We start from the raw sequence: 13,122 nt of genomic DNA, 5'->3' as shown, positions 1-13,122 counted from the left end.
TAAAAGTATTAATTTCCTTAAAACAAAAAATTACTGATGCCAGACTTTTGAATAGCAGTGTATATTGTAACACAAAATTTCTATTTAGAATAAACTGTTCTTTTAAAATTTTTATTTATCAAAGAATCTGGAAAAAAGCATCACAGGTCCAAAAAAATATTAAGCAGCACAACTATTTTCAACATGTGTGTGTGTGTATATATATATATATATATATATATACACACACACATACATACATATACATATATACATACACTTTAAAAAAAAAAAATATATATACATATATACATATATATATATATATATATATCTCACGAGTTCTGAATAAACAACAATCTTCCTCTGGGCTCCAGAATCTCTTATTGACACTGATACTGGCTAAAGTCTCATTCATTCTGAGAAGCACTGGAGTGTGTGTTTGTGTTCATCTCCTTGCCTCAAACACACACACACACTCACACACAAACACGCTTAACACAAGTCAATATCCATATTCATTACATGCTAAGATTTCCGCTGATAAAATTTTGGCGGGCAGATTGGCGGTCTACCCCCGTGAAACACACTTAATTGAGCCGTATCTCCACGCTGGTGATGTTCGGAGCCAAGGTGAAGGAGACGTGTGAGTGAAATGAGTGAATTCATGATGTGGCCCCTTCACTCTCTCTCTCTTTCTCTCTGTTTCTCCTTTTGGCAGGGGCCAAATAGAGAATGGTAAATGAAGCGATTGTGTCCCCTAGGCAGAAGTAGGGGGGAAAAAAACGCAAGCGTCTGTGTGTTGGGCTCCCCGGGGGCTATTCTGAGCCTGATGAGGTATATAACCATGCTGGAACCAAACCGCAAACTGGGCTACAACTGGGACCTCTGGGAGAACAAGTGGGAAAGACAGAGAGAGAAGATGTCGTACGCTACAGACGGAACTAACTAAAAGTAGCAACACTACTAAGTTAACTACATGGACAATTAACTTATTTTCATTATTAAGTTTTCAAGTTATTTAAGCCTTATCTCAACATGAATTTCTGAATTTGATTGCACTTATGCCACCTCTGAGCCTCATTAAAAATATAAAAATTCATATAAGTCATTTTGTGTTCTTCTGTGCCACCTCAGTAGTACAAATTAATTTTGTTAATGCTGATTTAATTTGACTGGTAACTTATTCTAATTCCCCTTATTCTTATTGTTTTATGTTTTAATTAGAAATTTTAAAAATCTTATAAAATATATATATATATTTAAATTTGACATAACACATGACATACGTTTAATAAAGTTTGAAAAATGCCATTACAAAGGTAAGGTCAAATATCACCTCGCAAAGGGAAGGCTAATTTTTTATCTCATTTTTTGATTATTGATTAGAAGGTGCTCCTGAAATTTTGACTGTGGTCCTAAAAAAGAAAAGTGTAGAGCCCTATATATTTTTTATTTATTTATTTTTTTTTCTGATACTCACTTTCTATTACTCACACTTTTTTTTTTTTTTTTTTTTTTTTTTTTGGCTATTATTCTAGTTTCTAGTTTTCTAGTTTTAAGACCCTTCAACCAAAGCAAAAACTGTATTACTCAGAGGATAAAAATACATTAAAAATTACTACACAAAATACACAAATTGACATACAGGAAAAGGATTGAGATATTAACACTGATGACATATCTCAGAAAATTTGGTACTGAAATGATTCGAGGAGAAGTGTAAGATCTCTAACTTAGTTAACCTGACAACAATTTGAGATCTCTTCTCAAGCTCTAGCGCACACAAACTCTTTTTCTCAAGCCAAAAAAAAAAAATGCTGCTATTTAATCTCATTGGTGTTTTGAAGAAACAATTGAGATCTCATTTGTAATTTTTCCTTCCTAAGACCAGTATCAGACTTTAAATGCTGATGATCCAACCTTCTATTTCTGTCTTGATCCGAAAGCAGGCTAGAGAGAGAGTAAGGAGACAGACAGAGCAGAAAGGGCCCAATCGATGATCTGAGAGTCTAAACTAGATTTCTAAGCAGTTTGCCACTCTCTGCAGCAAGATAAGATAAACTTTCTTTGACCTGAGCGATGAAGTTGCCATGGCGATCAGGGAGTACACTTTCCCTATTGATATTGCGCTGATGTAACAACAAATAGAACTAGATCGCGTGGCCGATAGCGCTGATTAATTAATACCAATATTGATCTGTACAAGCAAGACACAAGGCTATTAACTCTAAGGCTGAAAGTCAATTGTTACCTGGAGCTCAATAGACTGATCACTGATATCACAGCTAAATAAACTAAACAACAGACGACACAGATTACTCAAGTACAATTTCTGCGATTTGATCTTGTTAGGTCCTTCAAGACAGAGTCAAAGGAAAAAGTTGACTTAAAGAAGCAAAACAAAGATTCACATATAATGTACTCACCCCTTGTCATCTAAGATGTTCATGTCTTTCTTTGTCGTAAAGAAATTACGTTTTTTTGAGGGAAACATTTCAGGACTTTTCTCCATATAATGGACTGCTATGGTGCCCCGATTTTGAACTTCCAAAATGCAGTTTAAATGCGGCTTCAAACGATCCCAAATGCAGTTGTAAATGATCTCAGCCGAGAAAGAAGGGTCTTATCTAGCGAAACGATCGGTTATTTTTCATAAAAAAAATACAATTTAAATTCTTTTTAATCTCAAACACTCGTCTTGTCTTACTCTCCCTGAACTCTGTGTATTCTGGCTCAAGTTAGGATATGTTGAAAAACAATTGTATTTTCTCACTCAACTTCAAAAATCTTTTCAAAATCATCCTACATCGCTGCAGAAGTACCGACCCAGTCTTTGCAAAGTGAACATGCAAAGAAGATCAAACACCCTTAACAAAAAGGTAAAACAGCGATATAGGACGATTTCGAAGTTGAGTTGTTGTTTTTTTTACATACATGTCATGAACCAGAACAAAAACAGTCCAGGCAGAGTAAGACAAGATGATCGTTTGGCATTAAAAAGCATATTAAATTGTATTATTTTTAATAAAATAACCGATCGTTACGCTAGATAAGACCCTTCTTTCTCGGCTGGGATCGTTTACAACTGCATTTGGGATCATTTGAAGCTGCATTTAAACTGCCTTTTGGAAGTTCAAAATCAGGGCACCATATCAGTCCATTACACTGTAAAAAACAATAAGTTGAGTAAACTTAAAATAATTTGTAACCTGGCTGCCTTAAAATTTTAAGTTCAGTCAACTCAAAAAAATTTATTCAACTTGAAATGTTAAATTATACTAAGTGACAACTTAGATATTTGAGTTGAATCAATTTAAAATTTTATGGCAGCTGGGTTACTTACCCATCTGTTAGGTTTAGCAAACACAAATATCTAAGTTGCTACTTAGTCCAACTTAACATTTCAAGTTGACTAAACTTATTTTAGTTGACTGAACTTAAAATTTTAAGGCAGCAGGGTAACAAATTATTTTAAGCTGACTCAACAAATTGTGTTTTTTTATTTTTTACAGTGTACATGGAGAAAAATGCTGAAATGTTTTCCTCAAAAAACATAATTTCTTTACGACTGAAGAAAGAAAGACATGAACATCTTGGATGACAAGAGGATGAGTACATTATATGAGAATCTTTGTCTTGGAAGTGGACTTCTCCTTTAAAGACAAAAAAATCATTTACTCACCCTCATGAACACAAAAGGAGAAACCAATCAAAAAAATTTTTTTTTGAAAAATGCTCACCAAGGCTGCATTTATTTATTCAAAATTACAGTAAAAATATTTTGAAATATTAATACAATTTAAAATAAACATTTTCTATTTGAATATATTAAAAAATATAATTTATTCCTATGATGCAAAGCTGTATTTTCAACATCATTACTCATTACTATGCTGATTTGCTGCTTAAGAAACTTTTTTTAATATTATCAATTTGAAAGAATTGTGCTCCCTAATATTTTCATGAAAACTGTGATGTATTTTATTTTATTTAAGCTATATTTTTGTTACAATATAAAAGTCCTTACTATCACTTTTGATCAAGTTCTTAATTTTTATAATTTATAATCATTTTTAATTAGAGAGAGTAAATAATGACAATCTTCATATTTGAATTAACTATTCCTTTCATCAACAGTAAGGAAATACTGAATGATTAACAACTAACAGCCTTGTGAGAATTAATGAATTCAGAGTTGAAACTAATGTGAATCTGAAGTGACAAGCGTAAATTGATGAGTTGCTCTCTTGAGATGAAGATATTGTTTACAGTGTTTCCTTCTGTGCAAATATCAGAGCTGAGAAAGGCAAACTGTCAGCTCTGGAATCATCTGTGAGGAATTCAGGAAAAAGGAAGATAAAGAGGAAACTTCGGCAGGAAATGACCTCCACCTTTTGAAACCACTAACCCTGATGCATCATAGACTGTTTTCCAACACAGCAAGAGAAACAGACAGACAAACTGACAGCGGGAGAGGAAAGGAAAAGGGGAATGTTTGGAGGAAAGGATGGATCAGAGACACAGAAATGACAGCATTCCTCTTCTCTAATGATGTATGTGCAAACTTCACACACATATGTATTTTCCTCCCAGGAAACGTAAATGGAGACTCTACATATCACCTCACTCAATGGAACTACAACTGTGATGCCCAAATAAAAACATTTCCAATTAACTAATTTCTCTGGATAATAATAGCAATAATAACAACAAGACATGAAAAATACTCTATACAAGTACGTAAACAAATGCTTCTAGCTGCACAAGCTCCACTGTGTGTATTGTTGCATTTGGAAATGGGTCTGATTGCATTTTCAACATAGATGCAAGGCTCTATTGCAAACGTTAACGTTAACTGTTCTCTTACACTCTTTAAACTAAAGGTGCTTCACGATGCCATAGAAGAACTTTTTTTTGTCTAAATGGTCCCATAAAGAACCTTTAATTTTTTTTTATTTTTTCATAGATCACTCTAAATTCAGAAATGTATCAGATTATTCTGGTCATTTTGTCAAGAAAACAGCTTCTCCATTGTTCTACTATTATTTTATTTATTTATTATTTTTTAATGAACAACATGACAAACATCCAATTGAGAACAAGAAAGAAAACAAGAGAACAAGAAAGAAGTGTATATCGTCAGTGATACCAAATATCAAACTACGTATAAAAAAAAATATAATAATAATAATAATAATAAAAATAATATATATATATAGTCCCATGAAATCTGTTTTATTTTTCTCAAATACCGTTTATTTTTTAAGAATTCCATTTTATTATTATTTTTTTTTTTTTAATAATTTGTATTTTAAATTTCTGGATTACGTTTTTTATTTCCAGTTTAATTTTTCTAGACTGTTTCAATGGTTGAATTACATTTTATTAATCAAAATGCATGTATAACTCACTGAAATTATGAAACTTACACAATTTAACTGCAATTTATTAAAAGTTTAATAAAAGTTACATTTTTAACGTCCTATAAAATGCATTTTACCCCCTCAAATGTAGTTGTTTTGTTTTTTTAAAATAAATTCTGTATTAAATTTAGTAAATTCTTTAATTGTGTATTATTTTTAATATTCAAACATCTCTAAATAATTGATTTGATTTAAAATAAATAAATAACTTTTTTTTTTTTTTTTTTTTTTTTTTTTAAGAAATACTGTGTTGTGCATTTACACTTTTCTGGTAAATAAGCTAGATTAATCCAGTTAAATAATTTTATAATGATTTCATTAGTAATAGTAGTATACATTAAGTAATATATTTCTGTCACAGTTTCTTCAAGTTAAACCAAACTTTTATTTTGACGTGTTGTTGTAAAGGCCTTTAAGTTTCTGTTTATATGACATGATGATAGTTTTCCTCAAAAAAAAAAAAAAGTAAAAGTCTTGTGACGTGACTCTCAGAGCAGCTCTGGAGATTATGTTTGTGTTTATGTACTCATATATTGTATACACATATGCATACAAAGATTCAAAAACAGAAATTCAAAGCATAGTATGCATGCAAAGCAAGTATTACGAACACAACCAAGTGCATTCAATACATTGCCCAAGCGTTTGTGTTTGCACACTTGATAATAGCAGAAGTTTAAAAATACTGTCTATACATCAGAGAATTTGATTTCTATACGTATGTGAAGTCAAATGGCTCCTTCAGCTTAGACAAGGCAAAACAACGCAAGCTGTTATTGGCAGCCAACAGATGTCGAAAAGGAAAGTTGGCATCCAGCAGCCATTCGTCATGAGACAAATCTATGAGGAACATAAAAAAACTGCACACTTTCATCAGTGGAATCTACCAAGAAAAGTCTCAAGTATGAGAAAGTCATCTCAGAGGACTTTCGTTAGTACCACAACAACATTCTCCTCCAAAACCATTGGACGCTTGAGCTGGTTTGGACAACGGTTGAGCTGATACACACACTTGAAATTACGGTGTGAAAAATTTCCCTGATGATGAAACACACTGAACAGGCCACAGACACAAATATGTAAGCTCCACATACATAATAGAAAAATAGAACAGAATATAGGAAACCGACTGACAGGCACACCACAGAATTCAAACCGCACACACACCATCCGTTTCATCTCCAACATAAACATATCCATGCACACACACACACCGACATGTTGGCAGCCAAGTCAGCAAACACTCTCACTGCACCATTATAAGTTGAGACTGTGATAAACCCCGTCCAGAGATAGACGTGTCACCTGATAGGCCTGACGGAGCTCTCGTATGACATCATCATCTGCTGGGCGGAGCTGAGATGATAATCACGCACTTATTATGAAGTCATACTGACAGTCGATTACACACACATTCACCCAGAGCAACAACAGACCTCCACCCGAGTTCTCCGACTACCATTTTCCAACACCGCAAGCTGGCAAAATCCTCCATATACTTCAGTTTGAACAACACAATCGTTTGGACCAGCTGTGGATCTCAAAAAGACACTTTAAAAGTAGCTATTTCAGTCCGACGTGTTTCCTTTGTCAACCGTCAGCTGAAAATTGAGAGGTTTGCAACAAAACGGAACTTGACTGTGTTGTTGAACCCCTAGTGCTTAGAATTATTTTACCTAGTGAACATCCTACCTAAACAACATGTTACTGCTGCTGATTTTCATAAAGTGACATCAATAATAGTTGTTTGAAATGAATGACTTTAAGTCGCTGCAAACCGCTGGCAGTGTAATTCCCTCTTGGGTCCCTTATATGGGATAAAGCAATTCCAGTATGCACAGTGACAAGCTCAGTTTAAAAAAAAAAAAAAATGTTAATCAAAAAATAAATACTAAAAGTATAATCTATTTAAAAATACTACTGTACAAATAAAACACTTATTGTAAATATCATGTCATATCATCCAAACTGTACTGACACTAGCTAAGGCTGTAACCATGTCTTAAATATTGGGGGTAATAAACCATTTAAAGTAACTAATAAAATAAAAAAATAAAAAAATAGAACACCAGGAAAAGAGCTGTAATCTATTATATGATATTAAGTAATTGATTTGAACTATTTGCAATTTTTTTTTTTTTAATATGTGACCCTGGGCCACCAGTCATAAGTAGCATGGGTATGGGACAAAATTATAAATTTTTGTTTTATGCCAAAAATCAGGATATTTAGTAAAGATCATGTTCCATGAAGATAGTTTGTACATTTCCTACCGTAAATATATCAAAACTTAATTTTTGATTAGTAATACGCATTGCTAAGAACTTCATTTGGACAACTTTAAAGGTGATTTTCTCAATATTTAGATTTTTTTGCGCCCTCAGGTTCCATATTTTTAACTAGTTGTATCTCGGCCAAATATTGTCCTATCCTAACAAACCATACATCAATGGAAAGCTATTTATTCTGCTTTCAGATGATGTATAAATGTCAGTTTAAAAAAAATGTACACTTATGACTGGTTTTGTGGTCCAGGGTCACATATGCACACTTATCATATACTTAATTTTCCGAAAATTGCTTCGTAAATTTTTACGTTGTTTCACATAAATCAAAATAAAATTTAAATTCAAATCTACAACAAAATTTTAAAAAAATAAAATAAATAAATAATAATAATCACTAGGTATTACAAAACTGTCAAATATTAAAATTCTTTTGTGCATCTTACACTGTCTAACCATTAAAAACTGAAGCGTCACGCTGGAAATCATGTTTGGTTTCTGTGAACAGTAAAGCCCGCCTTCTTTGATTTGATTTGCCATCATTTCGACACTGATGAGCACTGTGAGATCACTAAGGCAGACCAGGCAAAAAATTTCACTTTTAGTCATCCAAACAACACCAGGGCGGAAGTGCAGAAGAGCAGCATCAAGGATATCAACTATTTGGCCAAGGTCATGGGTTCGATTCCCAGAGAGTGCATGACATGATAAAATGCATACCTTAAATGCAATTCGAGCCAGTTTGGATAAAAGTATCTGCAGCATGCAAAAATCAAGTTTTAAAAGTTGCATTTTTAAACTGGCCTCCCTCAGCGATCTCACAGCGCTCAAAGTCAAAATGACTGAGAAGGCCAATCAAACTAAACAAGACAGGCTTTACTGTTCACAGAAACTGAATATAAATCTCAGCGTGATGCTTCGGTTTTAGCAGTGAAAGAGTGCGAGGTCAACATAAACGTTTTAATGATGATACCCATGCAGGGAATAGACAACAAGTCAGCTCACCAGCTTTTGAAACGGAGCTGAAACATGGTACAGTTTCGCATCTCACAAAGCAAAGCGATGTTTAGAAGAGCACAGACCTGCAGTGAGCGTAAACAGATGGAGAGAGGCCTTCCCCATCAACCCGCCTGGCTCTCCAAGCCCACACGTGCAACTCGAGGGGCTATTTTACAGACAAATTACACCACGGGGCACGCTTTCCATTCGCCAACCTGTGTATCTGCCCTGCCTATTAAAGTGCCACCAGGCATTCCTCAGCGCAGACTGAGACATCACGCTCTCCCGCAAAGCTAATCGTGCTTCATCCCCAACGCATCAGCGATATTTTCATCTCTTCCTGTCATAAATTTTCGCTGGCCCCGGCTCGGCCCGGTTAACAATCGGGCCAATTTATTGGCATATTGGCATGAGGTGATAAGGGCTAAAAACAACAGCGGCGAGCAGCCGCTCGTGGAGATGAGCTGATAACGTAGATATGAGCTCCCATACAAAACATCTCACCCTCCATCACCTCTCTATCAAACTCTTATTACGATGAGAAGAACTGAAAGAGGAGAGGGCGAGAGGGGTCTTGGATTCTGCCGGTGGGGGAGGGGACCAAAACTGACGCAAAATAAATATTAATAAAAAATGGAATCAGATGTAACATTTCAGGGCCAAAAAACAAGGAGGAGAAATACATAATTTATCACCGTATTATCGGGATATCCAGGCAGCCTAATCAAGGAGCAGTGGATGACTATTTTTTGCCTTATCATCCAAAGTGGTGGAAACGGAGAGGGAATTATCAGCCGGCTGCAGATTGCTGGGTTGGAATTTTAATGGTAATAATCGCAGCTCTGATGGTATATCTCCCTGCCTTATCTTTCCCATTATCTGGCCCTATCTCACAGGCATCGGTGCAAATTAATGGTGCTTTTTCAGCACGGCCTTTTTATCATTGCTCAGAGAGCACCCAAGGGGAGAGAATAAGCAAAATATTAAAATACTGCATAAATCACAATTTTAGATAACCGACCAACGTATGGTGGCAGAGGCGGGGGGTGCACGGTGCCCAACAACCTTTTTGTCCTTTAGAATGACTCTCGGTCTCTCTGTGCACTGGATCAGACGGCCTCTTCCTCTCTCTTCCTCTTCCTGAAGTGCCGGAGAGAGGAACCACGGGCTCCGCGTGACCTTTCGGAGCCAGAGACAATACCCTGATATTATGAATGCTCTAGTAACGGAGCTGTGAGAGCTCTTAGATAACTCAGACCTCAGTTCCTGGACATCTCGGATGCATTTCGGAAGGAAATCGGCGTGGATCGATTTGCATGCAAACGCCTCGGTCAACAGTTTAATGACTCGAGCTCATTTCGGGCATTCAAAAGCTGTCATGCTTGTCGAATGAGATAACAGAAAGTAGCACATCAAACAAAATGCGCAAAGATTGCTTTGCACTGACTGAAAGCCTTCAAACATATTTGTATTTACTGTACTGTATACTAGTACAGTCAAACAATATTTGCTGAACACTCTTACACAATATATATCTCAATGTGTCACCCAAGTGACAGGATGATCAAAATAAGACTTTTTTTAAAAAAAAACTAACATATATGTACATGAGCTTAACAGAGCACATACAATCTTCATACTCACAACAGAAACGTTTCTGTACAAATATCAAGGGACGATAAAGACGTGGCTTTTAGAATTGTGCAACTAGTTTATCTCGCTTGTTCCCATCTCCTTGGCTCAGTTTAACCTGTCCCTAAAAAAACACAACAACATTTCACAACAGAGGAAGAAGATTCTTCGTCCTTCCTCCCTGCGGTCCACTCACACACAAACGCGCTTCTAAAGGCCCTGAACAGCGATCGCACTTCGGCTCTTTCATTCACAAAAGATGAATGCAACAATAGCCAGCCTATTTAATAACTGTATAAAAGACAGAACTGCAATTTTATTGTCTGAACTTTTCACTTCCTGAGGTGCTGAAAATGTTCAGGTGCTATAGCATAACAGTGTCCTAAAAATAGGCCTGAAAAATGGAAATGCTCAAGCTACTGATGGTGTATATTTTATGAAACACATTATTTATTTAACTCTGTAGAGCTGTGCAGATTATTCTAGGCTGAGATGTGTCATATTTATTAAATATGAAATTTATTTTAGACCACAGAAATGCTTTCTGGAAGAATGCATTTGAAGAATGCAACAGCTAAATAGATTTTATGTTTACACATTTAGATATTAAGTAAAAATGCAATTAGTTAAAATCACTTGCATTGTCATAAATACATAAATTATATTTCAGTCTTTATTAGCATGCATGAGGGATTCTAGGCCATTTTTTATTGATATCCACAGCTTACTCTAAACTGAACCTTAAAACCTTTACAAGAAACGCTGGACGTAAAACAGTGACCTAAAAACTGAATGACAATTCAGCTATCATAATTTTACATAGCTTCCCAAACAACAATAACGCTATGGTAAATGTCAAGAATAAAAACATGACATTGAAATGTCATAACCAATGTACTGCCTGTTAATCGTGGAAAACATCTCCACATGGTCAGATGCAAAAAGACTGAAAGATGAACTGAAAAAAACATTTACGCCTTTTTAAAGAATCAGCTGAACGTCTTCAAATCGAAACAACTTTAAACTCAAACACTAAATCAGACATTCACAGTACAGAACATAAAACTTTCAGCACTAAACAAAAACATGTATAAGCACTTCTAAGAAAAAAAAAATATTAACATTTATTTCATTTTAATTCTGCCTATGCATAAAAGAAAAATAAAAGTAAAAATGAAAACATAATAAATAAGTCTACAAATGTCATTATTCTGAAAAAAATATCTCCACATGCCTCCACAAATAAAAAAAAATGGACTGACTGTAAACAAGACCCTCCTGAGGCTTTGAAAGAATCAGCTTAACATCTTCAAATCTAAACACCTACTTTATTCAGTTTCTGTGACTTTCAGTATTTAATAAGCACCTGCATAAATGTAATATATGAGCAAAGACACGACAGTAAGTAAACGCAAAATGAAAGCATAACAAACAAGACTTAAAAATGTTACACTGACCGTATCACGCAAAAAAAATAAGCCTCGTTAAATACAACAACACCGAATCATCAAACAAGATCTAAAGAAGGACTGATAGAAGAACATTTGCACCTGCTGCTACTATCAGTTGTCATAATAAACTGATCTCTCCGTCTCCCTTTCATCCAACTTTACTCCGCTTGGCTTTGAAACAAATACCAGTAATAATAATAAACAGAGTAACTTACGTTTGATTTGCCGGGGGTTGCTCTGCTTTCTGCGGGACATGTTGATCCGGATGATTATTGATTATTAATTATTATTATATATTATTATGAGAGGTTATTATGGATCATCCAAGAGCCGAACGGGTCGCGGAAGGAATGAGGATTATTCACAGGCTCTTGCTCTCACACACGCGTCCCCCTCGCTCAGTGCGTGCGCACGAGAGTGTGTGTATATGTGTGTGTGTGCGGAGCTGCGGTCCGCTCGGACTGACGGCGGAGGGGAAGGCGTTTCGCGCTTTTGTTTGAACATGAAGTTTGATCCACCGCGGGCGCCGTACACACACAATCTCTCACATACACTGCTGTTAAACTTCACTGTTAACACGGATTATTGTTCCAGACAGCGCTAAACTCAGTTCATATATGTTCATTCTTTTTGCCTTTTGAATAAAAGTTATTTAAACTGTTTGAAATACCGAATGAAATAGACTTATATATTAATTACTTAATTTATCTATCGAGTATAAAGCGTTTCCATCACCCAGATATTACCAAAATAAGTGCCTTCAGAAATACACCTACAGCCCTAGTGAAGAGAACTCCCCGCGTTTTTTAACCAATCAGAAACGTGAATTACCTGTCAATCATTATCCGTGTTCAGGTTTGGAAAAATCAGGTTGGCTGCCATTCTTTGGAGGGCGGGGTTTTAGAACAGGTGTGGTTGACGTTAGACTGATAGATATATCTTAAATCTTCTGTTTTTTTTTTTTTTTATCATCCATTAAAACTACCACATTTAAACAGCACTTTAAGTATCATTCTGTATTTAAAGTAAATCATAAATAATTTAGGTTGACAAAACCTGCATACTTGTAGGTCGTGTGCATTTCTGAGCGTTTAAGTCGTAGTGACGTTGTTGTTTACTGTATTTTTATAGTTTAATATCCTGACGTCAAAGATTTTGACACACTTGATTTAATTTATGATTTTCATAAACTTAACAAAACTAAAAACTTGTGTTTAAATGTTTGAAATTAGTTTTGTTATCAAATGTTGTGGCTTTTGTGAGAATTTCTTTACAAAACATGTATTTACTTCATAAATAGATGTGTTTATGAAAAATATACAAATCTTTTTTAAAATATATTTAAAAATG

The 13,122-nt window shown here is 34.9% G+C and overlaps 1 protein-coding gene across 3 annotated transcripts in view; it reads right to left on the bottom strand.

The window, feature by feature from the left end:
- Positions 1–12,495, bottom strand: part of zfpm2a (zinc finger protein, FOG family member 2a) — a 197,431-nt gene extending 184,936 nt beyond the window's left edge. For all 3 annotated transcript variants that reach the window (XM_051132039.1, XM_051132040.1, XM_051132041.1), the window contains exon 1: positions 11,988–12,495. In XM_051132039.1, coding sequence (XP_050987996.1) covers positions 11,988–12,027 — 40 coding nt within the window. In that variant the 5' untranslated portion in view covers positions 12,028–12,495. The remainder of the gene's footprint in view (positions 1–11,987) is intronic.
- Positions 12,496–13,122: the final 627 nt, after the last annotated feature.

Source organism: Labeo rohita, chromosome 16 (assembly GCF_022985175.1).
Source record: "Labeo rohita strain BAU-BD-2019 chromosome 16, IGBB_LRoh.1.0, whole genome shotgun sequence".
In the NCBI taxonomy this organism is placed as follows: Eukaryota; Metazoa; Chordata; class Actinopteri; order Cypriniformes; family Cyprinidae; genus Labeo; species Labeo rohita.
This window is presented reverse-complemented; position numbering and strand designations above follow the sequence as displayed.